Below are 25,612 nucleotides of genomic sequence, written 5' to 3' on the forward strand. Positions count from 1 at the left end.
ATTATCATCAACGCAAAGACAATGTATTACTGAAAGCCTGGGCATTTTCCAGCACACCCTCAGGGAACTATTACTGTAATGAACAAGCTGAAGATTTAATTCTATACATTGCTTAAATCCATTGGGTTGTTACCAAGTGGAGCTTACATTTCTCAGATAGCAGCCTCCTGGTTAAATGGATACTGCACACAGAATACTGAAGAGTGTTAGCCAGACAAAAGCATTGAGGGGCTTATGGATGGTCTTAAAAATGTACTATTTGTTGCCTGAGAAAGTAACTGTCCCAGAACAGCTGAAGTGGTAGCATTGCCTTTAATCTGCCAGTGGTGGTGATACGGGAGGAGCAGTGGATGAAACAAGAGGAGATGTGTTAACAACTAACAAGAAAACCAGTGCAATCGCATAATTACCATTTTGTGGCAATACAGAAGTCTGATTAGGGAAGGGGCTATATAGGGTTGGGTGTTGTAAAAGATACATTTTCTAGAATTACTCATGATGAATTTATTTAAGGCATTAAGCAGACTGGCAGTTACTATGTTTAGAATGTGACCCGGTGACAGATTCTAGGCTCAGCAATTAAATCTGTAGAATGTTATCCTACTGCGAGCTTCAAGCTTTATGTATTTTATCTATTTTTCCCCAAGGTTTTTCCCTCACCAATTTCCTCTCCTCCCATTCACTCCTGAAGGTGTTGACTGCTTGCTGAATTATGTTTCCACTGGCATCAATATCCCTTCGGTACCTCACCCAAGTGGCCTTGATCCACGGATGAGCTTTAACAGTGAACATTGGCAGGCTAATTTGGCAGAGCAGCATTACAGCTGAAAACAATCATGTCCTCACCCAAACACTTGCACTCTCAACAGGGTTTGTTGGAAATACATTGAGTAGGAACCATGGCGAACCATGGAAGGAGCGGTGGGTGAAACGGGAGGAGCGGTGGGTGAAACGGGAGGAGCGGTGAATGAAACGGGAGAAGGGGTGGGTGAAACGGGAGGAGCGGTGGGTGAAACGGGAGAAGGGGTGGGTGAAACGGGAGGAGCGGTGGGTGAAACGGGAGGAGCGGTGAATGAAACGGGAGAAGGGGTGGGTGAAACGGGAGGAGCGGTGGGTGAAACGGGAGAAGCGGTGGGTGAAACGGGAGGAGGGGTGGTGATATGCGAGGAGTGGTAGTGATATGCGAGGAGTGGTAGTGATATGGCAGCAGCGGTAACTGATCCGGGAAGAACAGCAGGTTATATAGGAGGAGCAGGTGGGAATATGGGAGATGAAGTTGAGGATCCAGCAGGCGTAGCAGGTGATATGGGAGGAGTGATCGGTGGTATGTGAGGAGTGTGGATACTCTCATGTTCACATTGTACAGGCCAGTGAAATAGTTAAGCTCCCACTAACCTGTATAAGATTTTCCCAACCTTCACACACTAAAGGGTCAGGTCATTATGCTATTTTACAGCGGAATCGTACACATGAGCCAACCCACAATGCAAGTAGGGCAGGTTCTACAGCATCAGGACCCAGAGACATCATTGCAAAACCACAATACAAATGCACAATTATCGTGGCAATGCAGCTGACTTGGTGACAGCAAGACAATGACCCCTGAGGTAGGTTTAGTTTGCACTGAGGTGGATTTAGAAACAGATTCCAAATAGTTTTTATGTAACAGCAAACAATGGGCAGATTTAGGGATAAACGCAACTGCCATTTGTAACATTAAACTAGATAACAGGGATAGCTGGGACGCTGAGTTCCATGTGGAATTCTGTATATGCAAATTAATAGCAATGAAGAACGCATTGGATACTTTATGGTTAGCAGATTTATAAAGATTTCATTTTCATTTGGGGATTTAACTTTAAATTCTAATTTAATCAAAGGCCGTTGAAATGGTCAGGGGTAACACCGAGATTCTGTGTAACAGTCTGACATAATAAAGCCTTTTAATCCCCTTAGGACCCCAAGGGAGGTTTAATACCAATTTGGTGTTCATTAGCTCTAAATTAATACATTTTTTTCAGAATTCAGTCTTTAATAGCACTGGGAGAGCAGGGTATCACTCAGAGAAATTAATAATCCCACCACATTCCTGAAAGGCCAATTCCGATGGGCAGATACAGTGTCTGTTTAATGAGCTGCTGTGTTACTAAACATTAGGGAAAAAAAACAAGCTGAATTTCATACACCGTCGCAATAAGAATTTATATACTTCAAGTACATGATACTTATATATAACTCCTGACAGCAAATTTACCAGGAACGGTTAACAATTTGCAGTAATATGAACATCTGTGATGAATGTAAACAATTTTACAACACCAAGTTATAGTCCAGCAATTTTATTTTAAATTCACAAGCTTTCGGAGGCTTCCTCCTACCTCAGGTGAACGTTTGTTGGAAATGAAATCCTCGAAATGAAATCGCATTTATAATTCACAGAACAATGCTTGGTGATTACAGACAGTTTTTTCAACTGCCCGTTGCCAAGGCAATCAATGTGCAGACAGACAGGTGTTACCTACAAGGTCTCCGAATATACAAATCACCAAAAAAAAACAACAAACAAAAAAAAATAGAGATAGAGAGGTAGAAACATAGAAAAGACAGCAACTGACCCGTTATATTAAAAACAGATAACATTTGTTCGCTGGTGGGGTACACGTTACCCCACCAGCGAACAAATGTTATCTGTTTTTAATATAACGGGTCAGTTGCTGTCTTTTCTATGTTTCTACCTCTCTATCTCTATTTTTTTTTGTTTGTTGTTTTTTTTTGGTGATTTGTATATTCGGAGACCTTGTAGGTAACACCTGTCTGTCTGCACATTGATTACCTTGGCAACGGGCAGTTGAAAAAACTGTCTGTAATCACCAAGCATTGTTCTGTGAATTATAAATGCGATTTCATTTCGAGGATTTCATTTCCAACAAACGTTCACCTGAGGAAGGAGGAAGCCTCCGAAAGCTTGTGAATTTAAAATAAAATTGCTGGACTATAACTTGGTGTTGTAAAATTGTTTACAATTGTCAACCGCAGTCCATCACCGGCATCTCCACATCTGTGATGAAGACACTGGAGTTGGAAAGTAAAAGTAAAGTCGTGTGAACATGGAAGTACAGTGTACAGAGGGGAGGTGAAGGAACAGCGTACAGAGGGGAGGTGAAGGAACAGCGTACAGAGGGGAGGTGAAGGAACAGCGTACAGAGGGGAGGTGAAGGAACAGCGTACAGAGGGGAGGTGAAGGAACAGCGTACAGAGGGGAGGTGAAGGAACAGCGTACAGAGGGGAGGTGAAGGAACAGCGTACAGAGAGGAGTTGAAAGAAAAGTGCTATCTAATATTACCATCAGTTCACCACGTCTCACCATTTACCATCACCCTTTGGCGCTGTATTTGGTTTATTCCACAGACTCTCCAGTTCACATGTGCATTGCCTTAACTGAACTCCATTACCAATTCCCTTTTGATGACATTACAATGGAATGAAGTGAGATGCTCCTAGACCTTTAAAACCAAAGCTTCAACACAGGACTACACTTAAAGCATCAATTACAAAATTTAACTTTAACCTCCTTTGGAGTATTTCTCTTTATTTCTGTTAATATTCTATAATAAACTGCAGTGCTGATATCATCAGGGGAACAAGTTTGGAGAGTTACTAAACCCGAGAGTGTGAAGGAGCTGAATTAACAAGGGCAGAGACGCAGTCATTAATCAGCTGTGTTGGGTGGTCATGTCATTTCCAACAGTGTCCTTTAATTCAGTTCCCTCACACTGCGAGATTCAACAGCTCCCCACAATGGCTTCATTAGTAATTAAACAAAAATATCCAAAACACCGACAGCAATGGACAGAAAATCTCCTTGTAACAGGCCGATTTTGAAAGTGTTATGATAATGAGACTTCCTTGATCAGCTCTCCATGATTGAGGGGGCAGATTTGCAGGTTTTGGTGAGTACAATTTGTACACTTACCTTTTTTCAGATGCTTCTTCTTAGTCTTTCTGCAGAGACCAGATATCCCAGGGACTGGCTTTATTTCACTCTTATTGACAGGTGGTGGATGAAGTATGGGCTTGGGAGCCCGAGTCAGGCACACTGGAAGGCCAGCTGCACACATTAGAATCCCAGTCATACCTGCATGGAATGCAAATGAAGATCATTTAGATTTTAAATCAGTTTCATTGCAAATCGTAAATGTCATCGTCTTTGAGATCATTTTAATATAATGTAAGGAGTTGTACTGTACGGATATTATAATCTAAGATTTCCTGTTACGTCCACTAAATATATCACACTAAGCTCTTTAAAGGGAATTATTCCACCACGTATACTTTGGTCTGTCATTCTGCTACTCAGGGACTCTTCAGGATGTTTGCTCCTGCCTGTTTCTACTCATTCCTGTCTTCTGATCTCACAATTAAAATCCTACTCTTCATGCACTATTGAAGATAGTATTGTCATTGACAATCAAGATTTATCTTTTGCAGATAGCAAAAAAATGTGCTTAAGCTGCCTTGCAGTCAGATCTCCTGAATAAAAAATCCATGCAGTCATGTGACAATACAGTGATATACCACCAGACGCAAGCACCATGGATAGTTTAGTAATCCTGTTCCTGTATTAACACACGGTTGCTGCTTCCCCCATAGCTCAGTGGGTAAATGAACTGCAGGATGTGATACTCAGCTGTACAGAAGATGAAAGCTCCTTTGTTTGGTCCTCAATCTGTACTGAGTTAGGGCTGCCAATGGTAGGGATGCTATAATTGCCTCAATGTCCTCAAGTTAGGGAGGGTAAATGAAAATATTCTGCTGCTATTTGCCATCTAGTGACACTTCCTGGGAGTGCGTGTGTATGGACAATAAATGATGCCCCTCATGTTCAAATAGCCTGCAACAATTGCTCATGAGGCTCACTGAAGAAGAGTAAGGCAACGCAAGCTGTAGAAGAGCAGCCCAGAATAAGTGACTGTCTTCAGAAGATGAATTAACAAAGGAAGATAGATTCTGATATCATGAGATACACATGTATCCTCTAGAAAAATTCTATTAATAGCAGATATGTTCCTTTTGACTCGGGTTAATAGCATGTAGGGTGCTGCAGGAGATGGTACATGTACCAACTTCACCTTCATCATCACGAATGATGATTACATTCACTCTCAGCAGGATTGTTTAATGTTGAAGCTGAGATTGTTGGCTAGTAACTGGTAAATTTAATTAAAGTCAATGTAATGTGAGTTTTCTCTTTCCACTCACGCATGCCATTACAGCAGAATCCCTGTACTGTGATGGCATATATTTCATTCCTTTTTAACAATTTTACTCTCCAATTTACTCCCCTCCTTTCCTGAAGGTGCTGGTTCCATGGGTGCTACCTGCCCACCAAATGCCCATTCTTCATGTGTGAGCCTTCACTGTGAGAGCTGACAAGAACCTCAACTGTGGTAAGGGGCATCGCAACAAAGCCTGATCTCGTCCTCACTTGATATCCACCCTCCAGCATTTTCAAGCTAACTCAGCACAGCCTGGGATTCGAACCTGGGACCTTACTGGCTTATGTGGCTCATTAACACTAGGTAGTGCACTAAACAACAGAGCAAATGAAGGAGCTAAAACGGGGTTTAATATCATACTAATAATATCCTATGATTGAAACCCTTTCGTTTTTGTTTTCTGGGGGACAACAAATGATCAAAATGACTGTAAAAGATTAAGGAATGGAGTGACAGAAAACTACAAATTAAAGGTCTGGCACAGGCCACAATGGACCAAATGGCTTTCTTCTGTGCTGAGATTTCTGTGATTCTATATTGTGATATAAACTATTGGAATACAACAGGTCAGCTTCAACAATTGATGGACAGCCCTGGGTGTTTAACCATTACCAAATGCCTGTGTTTGTGTGACTGGTTGTGTCAATTGAAGATAGCACAGGAATGACGTCTCGAAATTCTCAGCTTCAGTCACCGCAAGGTGTAAGTGATGTACAAAGTTCATACCAAGAAATTTCTATTCTGTGAGGGATTTAGAACGTTGACTTTCCATCACCATTTTTATTTACACTAATCCGGAAAATAGGAAGTGGCACATACGATGATAGCTACAAGGTTGGTGTTTGCAATCGAATTCCCGGGCTGCTAGGCTGAGGGGAGGGGTCAGTGGAGCAAAAGATTGAGTGGTGTGTGCACAAATTTCAGATTACTAGCTTCATCCCTGCTTGGGTGTTGGGGTCAGACGTTGCTGGTACATCACAATGGATTGGTTCTACAGCTCTCTGACCACTGTCCTGCTCTGGAGTGTGAAGGCAGCAACTTATTTCATACCTGCAAGTGCAGGGTGGACAGGACCAGAGCCATTTAGGTTTTTCACCGGTAGGGCAGGGACCCTGGAAGAAATCAAAAGGAGAATATTAGGTTTCTTAATACAGAACTAACTATTCCATGGACCATACCAAGACATTCAATCTCAACATATTTATTATAAGAAGTGTTCATTCTTTGTTAATCTGCATCCCAAAGATATTAGAATTTCTTCAGTCCATTTAGTCATTTGCAGTCCTAAAACTACCTGGTTATTTATTCAGCCATAGTGTTTGAAGTTCCAGCATCTGATTGGTTGAAGTCAATTGACAATAGTCAGGCTTGATGAAGGATCCATCACAGACACTTCCAACACACAAAGAAATATGAACTATTCACTCCCTCGAGCATGTCTGTGCTGATGGAGAGATCTGTGCTGTTATAAGAGGCTTACAAAAGCCACAAAGGGCTAAAAAAAATGGCTGAAACTGTGACTGATTGGTAATAATAAACTGTACTGTGAAAAGGAGGAAAGCAGGTCAATGGAAAGACACAGCTGCAGTCTTCAGCTCCCTGTGCTTGTCCTCAGATCACCACTCCAGTATAGTCCATTCATATATTCAAAACTTGTCAGTGTACAACCACTTTAGGCATACTTTGAAACTCCACTAAAGAAAGCTTCAGTCTGAGCGAACAGTGTTAAACATATTTACAAAATCTGTATGCAAATTTATCAAGAAATAATTTGTGGTTTCTCAGATGGTAATAAAATTAAACAGTTTAGACAGCTTGGTAAATAAACATCAGACCGGACACTTCTAATTAGCGCCTTTAAAAAATGAAAATAAATGACTGTTACCAGAAGAATGAAGGTGAAAAATCCCCCCTCTTTCTATAGACACAGTTGTATTCATGCTGGTAAACTAAACACTTATTGTGAAAAGATCCTGCTTTTTTGTTCACTTTTGGGAGCAGGAATGTTTGTGTGTTGGAGTACAGGAAGAACTAAAAATTCAAAAACATTAAAAGATCCCCCTTAGTAAGCGGCACGTCAAAATCACAAGCTCATTGCGCAATTAAAAGAAAATACTGCTCCCTTGTTTTTTTTAAACAGGAAACAGAACTAACTTTTGGCTTTTTTACTGGAATACAATGAACACTAGAATTTAGCTGTTGACAGGGAACGTGTTAGTCCTTTATTGTTTTATATGGCTTTCTTTTAGTTATTGGGTATACAATATCTGTTTCAAATATTTTAAGTAAATGTCTTAGTTTTACATTGACCAGCAAGGTGTGCCCTCAAATGGTGTTCCGCAGTAGCCAGGGACATCATGGCATGGCTTCCTATATACTAAACCTCCTCCTTCACTGATCTATCATTTCATTGTCAGCTTAATCTGCATTCACCTGAATTCTAGTTATTGTATTTTGTTGGTTGGGGATTTTCATCATATTATCATAGTAGTTATAGCACAGAAGGAGGTCATTCGGCCCATCGTACCTGTACCAGCTCTTTGAAAGAGCTATCCAATTAGCCCCGTTACCCTGCTCTTTCCCCACAGCCCTGTAAATTTTTACCCTTCAAGTATTTATCCAATTCCCTTTTGAAAGTTATTATTGAATCTGTTTCCACCACCCTTTCAGGCAGTGCATTCCAGATCATTACAACCCTTCTGCTATTGGAAACAGCTTCTCCTTATTTACTCTATCAAAACCGTTCGTGATTTTGAACACTTCTATCAAATCTCCCCTTAACCATCTCTGTTCTAAGGAGAACAACCCCAGCTTCTCCAATCTCTCCACATAACTGAAGTCCCTCATCCATGATACCATTCTAGTACATCTCTTCTGCACCCTCTCTTAGGCCTTGACATCCTTCCTAAAGTGTGGTGCCCAGAACGGAACACAGTATTCCAGCTGAGGCCTAACCAGTGTTTTATTTGGTTTATGATGTGGAGATGCCGGTGATGGACTGGGGTTGACAATTGTAAACAATTTTACAACACCAAGTTATAGTCCAACAATTTTATTTTAAAATCCACAAGCTTTCGGAGGCTTCCTCCTTCCTCAGGTGAATGTGGAAATGAAATCCTCGAACCTATCGCATTTATAAATCACAGAACAATGCCTGGTGATTACAGATAGTCTTTTCAACTGCCCGTTGCCAAGGCAACCAAAGTGTTCAGACAGATAGGTGTTACCTACAGGGCCACCGAATATACTAACGGCCGGAACTAAAAAAACAGATGATGTGGAGATGCCAATTAAAAAAACAGAGCGAGAGAGGCAGAAACATAGAAACATCTGGAAGGAAAAGACAGCAATTGACCCGTTATATTAAAAACAGATAACATTTGTTCGCTGGTGGGGTAACATGTAGCGTGACATGAACCCAAGATCCCGGTTGAGGCCGTCCTCATGGGTGCGGAACTTGGCTATCAATTTCTGCTCGATGATTTTGCGTTGTCGAGTGTCTCGAAGGCCGCCTTGGAGTACGCTTACCCGAAGGTCAGTGGCTGAATGTCCTTGACTGCTGAAGTGTTCCCCGACTGGGAGGGAACCCATTGGTTTAGCATAACTTCCTTGCTTTTGAACTCTATGGGTTCAATTTTGAAAGCAAAGTCCAGGTGCGTTGGGGGCGGGGCAAATAAAATTGTGTTTTTTTGGAGCGGGCAGAAATCCCGGCTCCAACACGCTCGACCCAGAGTCATCTGGGTAAGCGAGCCATTCCCGAACCCGGAAGTCCCGCTGCTAAAAAATGAATAAATGTAATTTAGATTGAAGGCAAGCGATTTCAACGCTGCCTCAATGTGTTTCCTGTGCTGTGTGAAACACCATGGTGAAGGAGTCATGTTTCAGCCAGCAGCCATTTGGACATTTAAATCCCTGTTTGACAGATGGGGATAAAAGGTGAGTTATTGCAGCAGGGCACTCAGTTCTCTCAGACAAACTACTGGCTGGGAGATCTTTGTGTTCAGACTGAAAATTCTTGGTTTCCACTCAGAATTGTTCTGTTTATGCATTTTTAACCACTTTTCGGACCCCCTCAAACTGACACCATCAGGATGGGGGGTGGTGGGGGGGCGCGATGGCTGCATTCACCAGTACATCCCAGGACGAGCAACATCACCATCCAAAAGATGGGCGCGCGCCACCAAATTTCCAACCTTAGTCTACAAGGCATTATTCACAGAATGTCAGCTCTATATAAAAGTACGCTGGATCTGAGCCTCATATTACAAAACACCATTTACTGCCATGTACAGGCACAGCAGAACACTTAAAAAGGCAGTCTTCATGAAAAAAAACATTTGGGAAATCTTTTTATGTTTGATGGGGGAGAAGTGGCGAAAGAGCCATTAATCACGGTTACCATGTCCATGCCACATACAAGTGATGGAACGATGTATTGATACAATTTACATCATTGCAAATTCTTTTTTCCATTCGACACAGCACTGCTTTAAGTACAGAGTCATATAGTTATCAATCTGATTCTGCTCATCAAGGCACATATGGCTATTTCATTGCAAAACGTTATTGAGACGCTGTAGCATGTTCCAGATGTTCCAAATATAATTTTTTTGTGAAAGGTGCTGATCGGAAGTGTTTTCTGTTGTTTGTGTGTGGATCAAATTACTGAATGAAGGAATAAATTGATGAGATATAAAGCACTTTACCAAATAACTATTTTTATCCAGTTTAAAGAATTCCTGATCCAAACATAATCCTGATTCATGCAGAACATTTCTTGGCAAAGCAGTTATTCTGTTTGGCAGAATCCGACTGGATTTACTGCAATGTTTTATTCTCCTGCCCGATGATCTCAGGGAACGTAAACTTTCTTTTAAGGATGGGAAAAACATCCCTCAGCAATCAAGTTCCATTGCTCCCTGCTCAACTGCACTTTGATTGGTGGTTTACACCATAACAAAGCCAGAACAAACTGATCACATTTGCACAACAGAGATCAGTAATCTCTCCTGGCCATGTACCATCTCAAAAGGCCCTTTAATCAGATTCTGAATCTGATTATTGAATGCGTACACTACTTCTGAATAATCAGCCAGCTACCTGGAAGTGTTTGTAGCTTGAAACAATGTGTCTTTAGTCTGTGTCATTACTCGTCCCTCTTCAAATATCTGCTGCATATCTTAGACTGTACAATAGTGGTAGCTACAGAAGGCACTTACCCAGTAAACAAAGAAATCTTCATCTCCCCTAACGCAGGAGCCTGGAACTCTGTGGCCACTTCCCCCTGGAAACACTGAGCCACAAGGCGAGTTTCAAAAGTGGATGCAGGTATGAAATGAATCGCACAGTGGGTCACTGCCTGCGTCCTGATTTCTTTTATAAAGTAGCTTAATCCTATCCATCACCATAACTTCCATGACATCACAGCCAGCCTTGTGCGTAATGTATCACCTGCAGGGATTAACAGGGAATCAGCCACCCTTTCATTCGTAAACAACCTGCTCTTGTAGACACGTACGCACATATTAAGCCAGGAATCACAGATGGATTCCCAAGACCTCCGGCCATCAGGGAGGTTTCTTCCACTATTAAGCACAAGATTAAGTACAAAAAATAAGGGAAATTCTCTACTAAAGAAATGCTAACAAACGTCAAAACAATTTGATGGAGTTGGCTAGCACCTGAACTTCCTGCCAGACAGGTCATTTTTGGTCAATCTAATGCCTATTATTACTATGATGTGGAGATGCCGGTGATGGACTGGGGTTGACAATTGTAAACAATTTTACAACACCAAGTTATAGTCCAGCAATTTTATTTTAAATTTTATTTTAAATAAGCTTGTGAATTTAAAATAAAATTGCTGGACTATAACTTGGTGTTGTAAAATTGTTTACTATTATTACTAGAGATAATCAGTTTAGTTTGATGTAGAACTGCAGGAAATGCAACACCTGCCCATTCACCTTCTCGCATATCATTATCCAGGGCCCTAAACATGCCTGTGTGAGACAGCAGATCATGTGTACATCCTCCAATCTAGTACACTATGCTCCCTGCTCACCATGTGGTCTCCTCTACACTGGGGAGACCAAACATGGATTAGCTGTATGCTGTGCCAAACATCTCCGTTCTGTCCGTAATCTCTCCGTGGCCCTTCACTTTAACTAACTTTCCTATTCCCACTCTGTCCTTGGCCTCTTACACTGTTCCAAAGAAAATTGTAAACAATTTTACAACACCAAGTTATAGTCCAGCAATTTTATTTTAAATTCACAAGCTTTCGGAGGCTACCTCCTTCCTTAGGTGAACGATGTGGAAATGAAATCCTCGAAATGAAATCCTCGAAATGAAATCCTCGAAATGACTACCAAAGAAAATTGGTGGAGGAGCCTTGTATTTCTGGTTATCCTTCACTGGTTGGTCATGTTTCAATCCAAATGTTGTTGGAGGCGGGGATGGGGTGATGCAGAGAAGGGTAAATACACTTAAAGCCCATTATTGATATGGATGATCCCCATTGACGGTCAGAGATTTGGGCTAAGCCATTTTATATACAAACCTTTGGGACCAATAAACAAACTACTGTTTTCTAAATTTGCATACGAACAATTGAAACCACATCACCCCAATTATAAGTGAGAAACAGGTACAGTGGGCAAGATTTCCTACCCACTGACTATGATTCAGTGGGCAATCTAGTCTATCGAACACAAGTCCAGCCTTCAAGTGGGGTGATGTTGTCTCAATCGTTTATATGCAAATTTAGAAAACATAAGTTTATTTATGGATCCCAAGAGTTTGCATGTAAGATGGTTTCACTATGTTTAATTATAGATATTTACACAGTTTGTGAAGGCTGTCCCATTTGCCACTAACTGTTTAGATATCGGATTCAAGCAAAGGATGATTTTGTGAAAACAATGTTTTGCCTGTTCTTCCAAAGAAGCATTTTACATTAGGAGGGACTGTATCAGTCTGGGTTTTAGGATCCCAGATTACTTCTTATTTAGAAGGTTGATTGAATTAGTTACATACAAGAAATAAATTGAAGTCTACAACTTTGAAACAGGCCATTCGGCCCAATCAGTTTAACCACCACACGAGCAAGTAGTTCTGACATCTAAATACCCTTTTCCTTCATGCACCTATCCAATCTAACCTTGATTGTTGACATAGTTTCTGCCTCAACCATTAAACCTAGAAGTGAATTCCACGTCCTGACAACTCTGTAAAGAAATTCTCCTGCCCTCTGTTCTAAATCTCTTACATTTAATCTTGTATCTATGGCCCCTCATTCTTGGCCTCTCAAATACTGGAAACAGTCTGCTTCTATCTACCCTGTCCCATCTTATCATAATTTCATAATTTTAAACACTTCCATCATATTGCCCAGTAATCTGCATTGTTCTAATAAAAAAAATCTCAGTCTTTCCTCATACCAGGCGGCATCCTAGTGAATCTGTGTTGTACCCTCTATAAAGCCTCAATATCCTTCCTATAGTATGCAGCCCAATATTGAACACCATACTCCAACTGAGGTCTTATTAATCTTTTACATAGCCACATTAATTACCTCTTGGGTTCGCATGTCATTGATCAATTTAGCTAATTCTTATAATTGGTGTAACTGGAGTGATCTTTAGTAATGTTCCCAACAGACTACATGAAATCACAACTACCTGATTCAAACAAATTTTCTGGAGTGCCTTGGGAGCTTTTTACTACATTAGAGGTGCTATGTAAATGAAAGTTATTGTTGTTGTAGCAGGGCAATTCATTACCTTCCCATTAAAAGAATAAAGCATAGGGACAATGCAGTGCCGAGTGATAGAACATGGGTTCACACCTACGGTCTCCACACTTCCACATATAATACATTCCCAACCTCAGTAATGTCACCAGGTGGAGGTGCAGAATGGAGCCCAGGTGCTATCCCACAGCAACAGAAGGATGGAGAGTCACTCTGGATCAATCTCATGCACCTTCTGGTGACCAGTTGCGGATTTGTGCAGACAGATCCTGACAGCTGTTTCACTTCCTTCTTCATGACCCAGGGAATAAAGTGTGACATAAAGAAATCAGTAGGAGGAAGAAAAACAACATTTACATGAAGAAAGACAACCAAGGGATCTATTAACTTTACAAAGTCACAATCATCACTTGTATGTATAGGTGTACACCTCCCACCAAAAGTCTTTTTAGTTTCATTGACTTAAAAACAACAAAGCAAAGAAAAACGAAGGAAAACGCCATTAGTACAGGAATATGAATTGTCATGTGACAATTAAAAATAACTTGCGTTTGAAAAGGGAGATTGAAAGCAGAGAAAAGGTCTTTGACTGTTGTTGTAATAGCTGGTTAAACACACTTGGCAGCTTATTTCAAAACGAAAATGGAATAGAGACCTTCCTATCAAAACACAATCACAGACTGTTCCTTATTGACTTGTGACACAACAGGAGGGAGGGATTACAGACTGTAGTCATAGAACCTTCCAGAATACACATGGGTTAGACATCTGATTTAAGGATCCATTTAGGCTGCTCTCTGATTTTTTAAATGTTTTTAGTGCATATTTTTCCCTCTCATTTCGGTTGATATTATTAGTTTTTTTATTGTATTGTTGACTTCTGTAAAAATAATAAAATGAACAAAACTTGCAAATGAAGTTTGATGCTCTTAAAAGAAATGCACTAACTGGAAAATTTTATTGGAAAAAAAGAGATGTAGTCCTGCTTACAGTGAAGTCTGCTTGCTGTGCATGGCTGTCTCAATAAATTCGTTCATGGATGCCTATAGCATTAGAAATAATATTTCTGTTGATGTTCTCATAGCCTTCACTTTGTAAAGGTTTTGTCAGCAAACGGGGCTGTCAATTTGCAAACAGCAAGATCCCACAGCAAATGAGCAGTTAATCTGTTTTGGTGGTTTTGATTGAGGTACAAGCATTGGTCAGGACACTGGGAGAACAGCCTGCTCTTCAAATAGTTCAATGGGATCCTTTACATCCACTTTAGACAGCAATATGGTTAATGGTTCATCTGAAAGACAACACCTCTGACAATGCTGCAATCCCTCAGTACCACAGTGAAGTGTCAACCCAGATTATGTGGTTAAATCCTGGAATAGGGCTTGAGATCACAACCTTCTGCCTCAAAGGCAACTGTGTTCCCAACTGAGCCAGACTGACATATAAGTATAATGCCGTGGACACTTTATTTTGTGTCCTGAAATTGGATTGTTTTGTAGATTTGACAACTTAATTTTTCATCTAACAGATTATTAAGAGAGGTGCCTCTTAAGTTTTACTCTGGTCCCTGCTGATAGTGAAATTCAACTATAAGACCCATGCTATACTGTATTGCCTCACTGTTTCTCTCTAGCCAGGCAAAATTGAGTTTTGCCTATAACTGTAAACACTTATACCAGTATTTGAATGCCAGTTAAATTTTAAGTTAGCAAAGAGATGACTGACCCTCGGCTGTGTCCTAACAATACAAAGATTTGAGTTCTCGGGTGGAGACTGCCTCCTGTATAAGGTCTCAGATAACATTACTAAATTTTGACAACTTTGCACCCAAAAGTAACTACTCAGTTTGCCTGAAAGCGAAGCCTAAACCACTGTACTAGAATTTGGAAGTTCATTTCACTAACAGGCAGGAAATAAGCGCAAAGTAATTCGATTGAGTTTAACTTTCTGCATATTATTCAAAGTCTTCTATGTAGTCAAGAATATGACAGCTTTTATTTGTCTCAAGTACAGACACACAAACATACATCCTGGGAACAAGACTCCAGTTATTTCCGAAATTTTGCTAAAACAATTTTAGATGTTTGGAGCAGTATTAAATTTGATTAGTTGTCTGCCTGTGAGCCTGATCCAGAGTTATCTGAAAAGCCCACAGGAGCTTTTAGCCCTGTGGGTGCCCAGCTGTAATTGGCTTGTGATTAGCTGTCTTGCTGCTGCTTAGTGCTAATGTGGTGACAAACTCATAGCAATCCTGAAGACAAGCCCATGAGCACGTGCGTTCTGTGTTTATTATGCGGATTTGTTTGAACTTGATATCTTAAGGTCTACCCAGCCTAGTGTCAAATTCAGAAACCAATCTGGACTTTGGAACAGCTGCAAGCTCTTGGCTTTATACAAACTAATGTTGTTGCATAGAAAAATACAAAGCTGTCTTTGTACATTTTGTTTGCATGGATGTTTTGACCTACTTGAGATTAAAAGTACAGTGTATTTCCTTTTTTAAAATTCTCACATGAACATTTAGGACAAAAACACTGCTGAAACTATTAAATATGGTTCATCAGTTAGTGATAGTCTGCAGCCAACTGTAATTCTTTGAGTATGTCTTTGTACTAAAGCATCAAACTTCCCCAAGACATTGTTTATGTAGTAGAAAAGTTACCATAGTGACGGATTCACTGGCTCTCTCGGACCTAGGATTCCTTATCAGAGTTGCCTGCAGGTGGACTCGTAACATCCCGCGTATTAAAAGAAATGTTGACTAGCCTGTACTTTTAGAATGTCGATTCTGTTTCAGAACTCTTATCGGTTGTGAAAGAGGTTACCTATAAGCTGCCTGGCTACCTGGCTGCCTATAAGCATGGCTCAACTTACAGCTGTGTTAGGGCACTATCGGGTCTTTCCAGATAGATGAGCTGAGATGGACCAAAATGGCCTCCCTCATCTGCATCTATCCTATGATCTTGTAAGAAGTGCTTGAAAACTTGTTGCAGTTACTGAAATATATGACTTCCTTCAGACATTCTGAATAAACAATAATTGAAACTAACCTCTTCCTTTAGGTAGTAGTAGTTGATGAGGTTGAGCAAAAATTGTCAACTGGACTCAGTGTTGCAGTGACCAGTCCAGGTATCTACACCTGAGCAAGCTGCAATACCTCACTTATTTGGGTATGGAGGAAATTTGGGAATGGGATGAACATGCATAGTATTTACATTATGGCAGCTGACAACACCTAACCTTCTAGGATTACTACCTCAGACACGACATTTAATGATGCGGTGACGCAGGCTTTATTTACACTTCACCTGAAAAATTAGGAGACAATTTGTAAACGTCAGTGCCAAAGTAGGGGACACAAAATAGATATTCTAAAGTTATGGAGTCACCTAATAATGATGGAACACCTTCATCTAAATAGAGTATTACAATTGTAACTACATATTGGACTTCAGACAGCAACACATTTTATAGGTGTTGTATGCTTTGATGTTGTTAAGACTTATGAAGAAGAGCCTGTGAGTCATTGCTCTGTTCTTCACTAGTGTTATAGATCTTACAAAGAGCAAAAACCTGTACAGGAGATACAGATAAATCTGGGTATACAAGAACAACACACAATCCAGGGCAGGTACAGAGTATGGGCTCGATTTTACAATGGTGGTGGGTTGGCAGTGGACGGGGGCAGGAGGGGGAGGGGGGGGGGTGGTGAAGGTGCGCGTGGCAAACCCGCATGAACAAAAATTACCGTTTCCGACTCATGGTGATTGCTGATGATTAACGTCCTCTCCGGGTTTCGCGCACGGCAGCTAGTCTGATTGACAGGCTGGCTGCCGTCAGGAGCTGCAACGCGGGGGGAGAGAAAGAGAGAGAGCAAGATGTCATCCAGCGCTGGACTGGAAGACCGGTGGGGGGGGGAGATCCGGGGGCAGAATGGAAGATCGGAGGGGGGGGGGTTAGAGGGGAAAGTCAGGAGGTGAAAGGGCAAGATCGGGAGGTGAGAGGGGAATATCGGGGGGGTGAAGACGGGGACATCGGGGGGGTGAAGAGGGGGACATCGGAGCGGGAGACATTGGACATCGGAGCAGGGGGCAAAGGTATGTTCATTCAGTGTTTTCGCTTCCGTCCTTGGTTTTTATTTAATTTATTTAGTTTCTTGTTCCCTGATCCGGCCCTACATGCCTAGATTTCACCAGGCGTGAATCAGAAGTGGTGGGCAATCTTTCTAAGTACTTAATCTGTCACAGGTAAGGTGCCTTAAGTACCTCAATGAGGTACATTTGGCTCTTTAACTGTCATCCCAGCGGCTTTAATTGCCGGCGGGACTTCCGTTTTTGGGTTGCCTGTGCGCACACAGGTGGGTCCCTGGGAAACTCGGAAGTCAGTGGGTGGGAGCCGGCTTCCGAACCTAAATGGGATTTCCGCGATTTTCAGAGCCCACCCAACGCACCCGCAATTGCCTCTTAAAATCACCCCCTATATGTTAGCCCTCTCCCCGCACCCCCCAATTTATAAGTTGTATGAATTGCAAACATTTTCCTTAACTGCATAAATTTGTTATTTTTCCCTGTTGCTCTTATACTCATCTGGGATCTTTTAGAAAAAGTACAAGATGCAGAAAAATGGATATTTCTATGTTTATTTTTTCCAGAAGGGTCATTGCACATGATACTGAGCAGGTGTCTGTATGTAGCTGATAAATAAATGTATTGATGAGCAGGATATAGGCACAAAATTGACATAATTAACATGAAGAGCTAACTATATTTTTGAATATAATAATCTTGTTTTAAAAAAGGGTATTTTCCCCTGTCTGAGCCATGCAGCAATTGCAGCTGGTAGAGACTGTGGGTGGTCTGCTCCTTAATGTTCATCCATTTAGCTACAAATAGGAAACGGCTTTCCTTTTGCTTTTTTCTCTGCATGTTGAAAAGTAACTAGCCTGCATTACGTTCCTCTCCACAATAGCACAAAATAGAGGAAGTCAAACGTGCGTCCATAACATATAATAATCACCTGTGATATACAGCCTCTAATGAAGAACACATTGATTACAAATTCACCATCAGCCCAAGTGCAGATTGTGAGGTTTTTAATCCAGTGACTGGAGGACTTTTAAAACAGCAAATCAGCTTTTGGAACAACACGTTGTAAATAATTTATTCAAAACCAACAGCAGCAAGATTAAACAAATGCATTTTTCCACAGACACAAACATTATCAGAGTCCAGTGAACAATGTGTTTTGTTTCATTAGACCTCCTTGAAGTGTTGGGTTTTGATTTGATTCAATGCTGTTAAAAGAGTCACGTTCACAAGGTTTACATGTAACTAAAGGATAGAAAGAGGTTACGGTACTGTTCACATGTACAAAATTGGGGGAAAACAGATGTAGTTTAGGCTCCGATTATGTGTGGGGTTTATCAGGAATCAGAAAGATCTTACTGGGAGCAAACAGTTATAGAATTACTGTATTTAAAAAGGGTCTTGCCTGTAAAATACTGGTATCTAGCAAATCTCACAGCAAGCAAGGAAGCAAGCATCGAGAATTCTAAAAATGGAGCTGCTACCAGCACTGAGGCACGTACAGCTTCTACAGCAGCTCAATGTGACAAGCACACTGCCTTGTGGTTTTACAGACTTGTTTTTTCATATCAAACATTCATACTTGAAAGTTGAAAAATCTTACAAAGATACCCCAAACAGTAATTGTACAAACGCAAATTAAGAGAAAAGTACTCTGTCCAACCAGTCACATTTTGTCTGATAACACTCCTGTAAAATTTTGTCTGATGACAGTCTTGTAACATTTTTACTATGTTAAAGGCGCTATATAAATGCAGGTTGTTGTTGTTGTTTTTACAGTTGAAGTTCAATACTGTTAGCTCAGACCAATCATGAGAGGTTCCTCTTACTGAGATGTGAGTTCCTCCATTGCCTATAATGGAGCTTCAGGCAAGACAAAAGGCAATGTTTGCTGGAGCAGGCAGTTAGGAAGAATGCAGTTTATAATAATGAGCTTCCACCATTTTTCCCTTCAACAGTTGTGGCAAATAGTGTAAAGTTGTGCAAATAAATGACACCATAGTGTGAGCGACTGTGACGATGTACGTATAAACACAAGTGTGTAAGTCTTTGAGAACTGGAAGATACCAGATGAAAAAGACAGTCAGATTTCAACCTGTCAATAGGCCTCTAGTGAAGCTCACAGCCATGCATTTTATTGATGTTTGATCACCTCACTGAGCATTTTTGAAGCAACCGAATCATTTGTTCCTAGTGTTTGCATTCAGTATAACAGTGTAGCATTGGGGACATGTTAAAGTTGAGAAATCTAGGTGTAGGACTGAAACCCATAGTGCAGAACTGCACCAAGGGTGAAAACAGCAAAAGGAAAAAACCAAGGTAAATCAGCACGATTGTAGAAGGGGGAGAAGTAGTGACTGTAGAAGGATGGGGGTTCCACTGTTTTCAAGTCCTGAGAAAGAAGGAGCTGGAGTAGGATATGGTGTCATAAATCTTGGTAAGACTTATAAGCCTGTGAATAAGTTGCACACAGAGTGTACTGTGTGGCCCCTCTTGTAAGCAATTTTTTTTTATTCGTTCATGGGATATGGGCGTCGCTGGCAAGGCCAGCATTTATTGCCCATCCCTAATTGCCCTTGAGAAGGTGGTGGTGAGCCGCCTTCTTGAACCACTACAGTCCGTGTGGTGAAGGTTCTCCCACATTGCTGTTAGTTCCAGGAGTTTCAGGATTTTGACTCAGCGACGATGAAGGAACGGTGATATATTTCCAAGTCGGGATGGTGTGTGACTTGGAGGGGAACTTGCAGGTGTGGACAGGACATACCTGGGCAATTTTTCACATTGTCAGGTAGATGCCAGTGTTGTAGCTGTACTGGAACAGCTTGGCTAGAGGCATGGCTAGTTCTGGAGCACAAGTCTTCAGCACTACCGCTGGGATGTTGTCGGGGCCCATAGCCTTTGTTGTATCCAGCGCACTCAGCGTTTCTTGATATCACGCGGAGTGAATCGAATTGGCTGAAGACTGGCTTCTGTGATGGTGGGGATATCGGGAGGAGGCCGAGATGGATCATCCACTCGGCACTTCTGGCTGAAGATGGTTGCAAATGCTTCAGCCTTGTCTTTTGCACTCATGTGCTGGACTCTGCCATCATTGAGGATGGGGATGTGTACAGACTACATTCACAACTGGATGTGGCAGGACTGCAGAGCTTTGATCTGATCTGTTGGTTGTGGAATCACTTAGCTCTATTTATAGCATGATGCTTCCGCTGTTTAGTATGCATATAGTCCTGTGTTGTAGTTTCACCAGGTTGGCACCTAATTTTTAGGTACGCCTGGTGCTGCTCCTGGCATGCTCTTCTACACTCCTCATTGAACCAGGGTTGAACCCCTGGCTTGTTGGTAATGGTAGAGTGAGGAATATGCCGGGCCATGAGGTTACAGATTGAGCTGGAATACAATTCTGCTGCTGCTGATGGCCCACAGCACCTCATGGATGCCCAGTTTTGAGCTGCTAGATCTGTTGTGAATTTATCCCATTTAGCACGGTGGTAGTGCCACACAACACGTTGAATGGTGTCCTCAGTGTGAAGATGGGACTTAGTCTCCACAAGGACTGTGCGGTGCTCACTCCTACCAATACTGTCATGGACAGATGCATCTGCGACAGGTAGATTGGTGAGGATGAGGTCAAGTAGGTTTTTCCCTCGTGTTGATTTGTTCATCACCTGCCGCAGGCCCAGTCTGGCAGCTATGTCCTTCAGGATTGGCCACCTCGGTCAGTAGTGGTGCTACCGAGCCACTCTTGGTGATGGAAATTGAAGTCCCCCACCCAGAGTACATTCTGTGCCCTTGCTACCCTCAGTGCTTCCTCCAAGTGGTGCTCAACATGGAGGAGGACTAATTCATCAGCTGAGGGAGGGTGGTAGGTGGTAATCAGCAGGAGGTTTCCTTGCCCATGTTTCACCTGATGCCATGAGATTTCATGGGGTCCGGAGTCAATGTTGAGGACTCCCAGGGCCACTCCCTCCTGACTGTATACCACTGTACTGCCACTTCTGGTGGGTCTGTCCTGCTGGTGGGACAGGACATACCCAGGGATGGTGATGGAAGAGTCTGGGTCGTTGGCTGAAAGATATGATTCTGTGAGTATGGCTATGTCAGGCTGTTGCTTGACTAGTCTGTGGGACAACTCTCCCAATTTTGGCACAAGTCCCCAGATGTTAGTGAGGAGGACTTTGCAGGGTCGACTGGGCTTGGTTTGCCTTTGTCGTGTCCGGTGCCTAGTAGTCCGTCTGGTTTTATTCTTATTATGACTTTTCATCCACAATCCACAAGCACTTTAATGTATCAAATGTGAAAGAATAGCGTTAAAATCAAATCAAAACCTAGCATTTTAAGGAGGTATAATCAAACAAAATGCACTGCTCACTGGACTCAATTGTGTCCAAAGCAAAATGCATTCATTTAATGTTGCTGCAAATCGTTTTGAACAAATTATTTGCAACATGTTGTTTCCAATGGAGATTCACTATATTAAAATCCTTCCAGTTACTGATGAGAAACCTCGCAAGGTGCACTTGGGCTAATGCTATATGTGTGACACTAACTTGTCATCCTGCCACTAGCTCAGATGATCACAGGCTATCTAACCCTGCTAGACAGCTGTGCATATACCACAAAGCTGCACGATTTGTAAACCTAACCTAATTCTTGCCCGGTGGCTTTCGGGCAGCAAGTACGTTTATACGCACATCTTATCTTGTCTAGATTCTTTTTTTAGTGCGTCCTTTTTCAATCTGTAGTTTTCTAGCGACTGACAGGTACACCAAGCAACGGTTCCTTTGTACACATGACGTCTTGTCAGAAAAACCTTAAGGCGTTCTACTTACATGGTGTTATCCATCTGTCAGTGAGTGGGCAATCCGGTGCACTGTTCCACTGTTCGGTCCCACTAATAACCAACACTGCACATTTTCAAATTCTAATAACCGGCAGTTCGCTTGTGGTGCAAATGCTTCCTCAGCATAAAGACGTGAAAACACATGAAGCTGAACTTCCTCTAAATGACCAGCTCAGAGGCAGCATATCTTGTTCATTTCTTAAAAAACAAGTTTCTTGCACAAAGCAGCATTATGTCATAGCAACCAACTGGGTGTCAATTTTTCTTCAGTGTCTGTTTGTACTTATTTCCTTTGCAACGCATGCTATTTAATTTCAATCTTTGCATGTAATTACTTTTGAATGATACTAGATGGCCGTTTGTGGGTTGAATATTATAAGAGGAACTGAAAATGGGAAGACGTTTAATAGCGAGAACCAAATGCTGCAATTGTTTGAAGCTTTCACGTCGACTCAAGGCATACATCAAACTTCGATGTAACTGTTGTCATGTTTTTAACCACATTTGCTGGGTGGTGGGAGGGGGTAACTTCAAACTGCTGAAGCTCACGTTGGCCTATGTGTAAGAAAAAAAAGAGCAACTGGAAGCTGTGAGAATATGTGAGAGAGCGGATGTGAGTGGGTTTCTAGATTATTTACAAACGCAGGAGTGAATCCATTAACGTAAATAGACGGATGAGTATGAGCCACGTCCTGCAGCCAGCTGTGTGCATGTGAAAACTCACCTCAGCAGCTGTGGAAACAAAGTGCACTGCTGCTATTTGCAATTCGTTTTCAAACACCGTGGTAAAGTCTTTCAGGGCGCAGACGTTTGAGATGACGCTTGCTGAGAAGCTTCATCAGTAATTCTGAATGTGCTGAAATTGTCTGTGATTCCCTTCCACTCCGGTTCTCAGATTAGGGCCTCCCGCGATTCGAATTGAACATTCATTTAATGATCTGCCTGAGCAGGAGAAACATTTTCAACTCAGCAGAAAATGGTAGGAGGTTTCTGTGTATATACCAGTGTGAAACACCTCTCTTCCATAGGATCTATTATGGGGCCACCAGGCTGGCACAATATATTACCACCTCCAGCACACATGGGTTCACAGTGCAATTCAGAGGCGCTCAGTGCAAGCCACATGCTTTGCAATTTGAATACATTGTGGAGAGAGTCACTCAAGGGGTCAAGAGAAAGTGTGATTCACTCAGGGTACCCTCCCAGCTTTGTAGACAGGCAGTGGGTCATCTGCCCACTCTCTCAGCTCAGGATTATACCTGGTGCAGGGATGCACAGAGAAAAAGGGGAGAAAAAAATAGGAACATGCCTAATATGTTTTCATCCAAAACGATCATTAAAGTAAAAGAAAAACTGCAATGATTCAGGTATCAATTTGCAGCTGCTTCATAAATTGTGGGGTAAGTAGCAATAGAATTAGATAGTAGTTGTTCTACTGCTTGAATAGTAGGTAACTGTCCTATGTTGTCCTGGTAGTTTCCAACTTTAAATATGATGTTTGGAATGACCTGGGATTAAGTGAGATGTTTGCAATTGCAATGGTGTATGGTGGAACCTCCATTATCTAGTATAATAAAAGGGACATCCCTTCCACCATCCCCTGGTGGATAATGGAGACCAGTGGGTAATCCTCAAGTTTTGGTCTTATACATATGGTATAGAACTACCCTAGGCAAGCAAATTAAGACATGCATATTGCAAATAAAATAAATTGCATTTAACCTTCCTTGAGCTGAGACAGCAGGAGATTGGTGTTTAAATGCTGTGCAAAGAGGTAGTCTCTTGTATAAGGCTGTGCCCCATGAAAATCCTCGTGTAAAATCGGCATGGCAATTAATCGAGGACTCACTGATGGCCACCTAACCTTGACATCCTAGTCCGTTTTCCGCGAGAAACAGTACCACAGAGTCAGAATTCTGTGATGTACACAGACTGATTCATTTCTTAGCTTCCAAACCAGAAATGGTTGAAAGCAAAATACTGCGGATGCTGGAAATCTGAAATAAAAACAGAAAATGCTGGAGAAGCTCAGCAAGTCAGGCAGCATCAGTGGAGAAAGAAACAGAGTTAGTGTTTCAGGTCAAAGACCTTTCGTCAGAACTGGAAGATGTTGACCAAACAATTGGTCAAACAGAGGGCGATGTGTGTTGTGAGATTGGACGAATGTTCTGAAGTTTTGCCTTTGGCTAGTGGACAGGGTTACGGAGGAACTTTGCAGACCCAACCTCTAGAAATTGAGTACATTTCATTGAGTAGGGCAGATTATTGCACACGGGCTGTGGAAAGAAGGGAACTGATGGGCCAAAATGCCCTTTTCTCAAGCCGTATGTTCCTACATACTTATGATAATTAAATAGTTACATAGAGTGTACAGCACAGACCATTCGGCCCAATATGTCAATGTTGGCATTTAAGCGCCACACGAGCCTCCTCCCACCCCTCTTCATCTAACCCTATCAGCATATCCTTCTATTCCTTTTTCCCTCATGTGCTTATCTAGTTTCCCCTAAAATGCATCTATGCCTTTGCCTCAACTACTCCTTGTGGTAATGCGTTCCACATTCCTACCACTCTTTGGGTAAAGAAATTTCTCCTGAATTCTCTATTGGATTTATTAGCAACTATTTTATATTTATGACCCTAGTTTTGGACATCCCCATAACTGGAAACATTTTCTCTACATCTACCCTATCAAACCCTTTCATTATCTTAAAGACCTCTATCAGGTCACCTCTCAGCCTTCTTTTTTCTGGAGAAAAGAGCCCCAGCCTGTTCAGCCTTTCCTGATAAGTATATCCTCTCAGTTCTGGTATCATCCTTGTCAATCTTTTTTGCACCTTCTCCAATGCCTCTATATCCTTTTTATAATATGGAGACCAGAAATGTGTACCTCTGCTTACGTCATCCAAACCTTCGGCTGTGTAATGTCTCATAACTTAATCCTATTGTGGTTATAAAAATATGGGCTGTTACAGAAGTGCATGAACCAATGCTCTTGATCATGTTGAACATTAAATCTGCAACATTCCCCCCCCACATAAAGGTTAAAACAAATGCTTACCTGCAGTAACTGATTAACCGACATCGAATCCCTATTTGTTTTTAATGGAAGCTATTGAAAGGCTCGTTGCTGTCAGCTGAACAACTCAGCAACTTTCCATATCCCAGGATGGAACTGATAATCCATCCACCACAACCTTTTCACTAGAACCAAATTTAAAGCTCCACATTCGATCACGGTACTTAAACTCTTAAAATGCACCACTATTGGAATATCTCAGGGATCTCATTGCCTGCGGTCATCCTGGAACGCAGAAGTTTACAATGCATCTTTAGGAAGACAACAAAGGAAGTCGTAGGAAACATGTAATTGAGTGAATCAGACTGGAACTGATACCTTAGCTTGTGCCAGACTGTGTGTGATCAATGCAAATTATAAGTGTGGGCTTCAAGGGGCACGAGAAACAAATGAGATTCAGCGTAGACTTCAATTCAATTCGAAAAAAGCATTTAGATAAAAAGTAATAAAAAATGGAAAAAAATAAACTCAAGGTGATTCAGCAGTTTGCCCTGTTTATTCTGATGTGGAGGACAGCTTCATATAAACTCCCCTGTTGTTTTTATTTTGGATCCATTGACTGATTTAACTAACTGG

General features: G+C 41.6%; 1 protein-coding gene across 1 annotated transcript in view; it reads right to left on the reverse strand.

Moving 5' to 3' along the window:
- dtx1 (deltex 1, E3 ubiquitin ligase) overlaps nt 1-25,612 on the reverse strand; it is a 243,864-nt gene that overhangs the window by 33,219 nt on the left and 185,033 nt on the right. Inside the window, exons 3-4 of the mRNA XM_068005892.1 lie at nt 6,327-6,388; nt 3,974-4,135 (exon numbers count right to left, since the gene is read on the reverse strand). Coding sequence (XP_067861993.1) covers nt 3,974-4,135; nt 6,327-6,388 — 224 coding nt within the window. The remainder of the gene's footprint in view (nt 1-3,973; nt 4,136-6,326; nt 6,389-25,612) is intronic.

Source organism: Heptranchias perlo, chromosome 25, assembly GCF_035084215.1.
Source record: "Heptranchias perlo isolate sHepPer1 chromosome 25, sHepPer1.hap1, whole genome shotgun sequence".
NCBI classification, from domain to species: Eukaryota; Metazoa; Chordata; class Chondrichthyes; order Hexanchiformes; family Hexanchidae; genus Heptranchias; species Heptranchias perlo.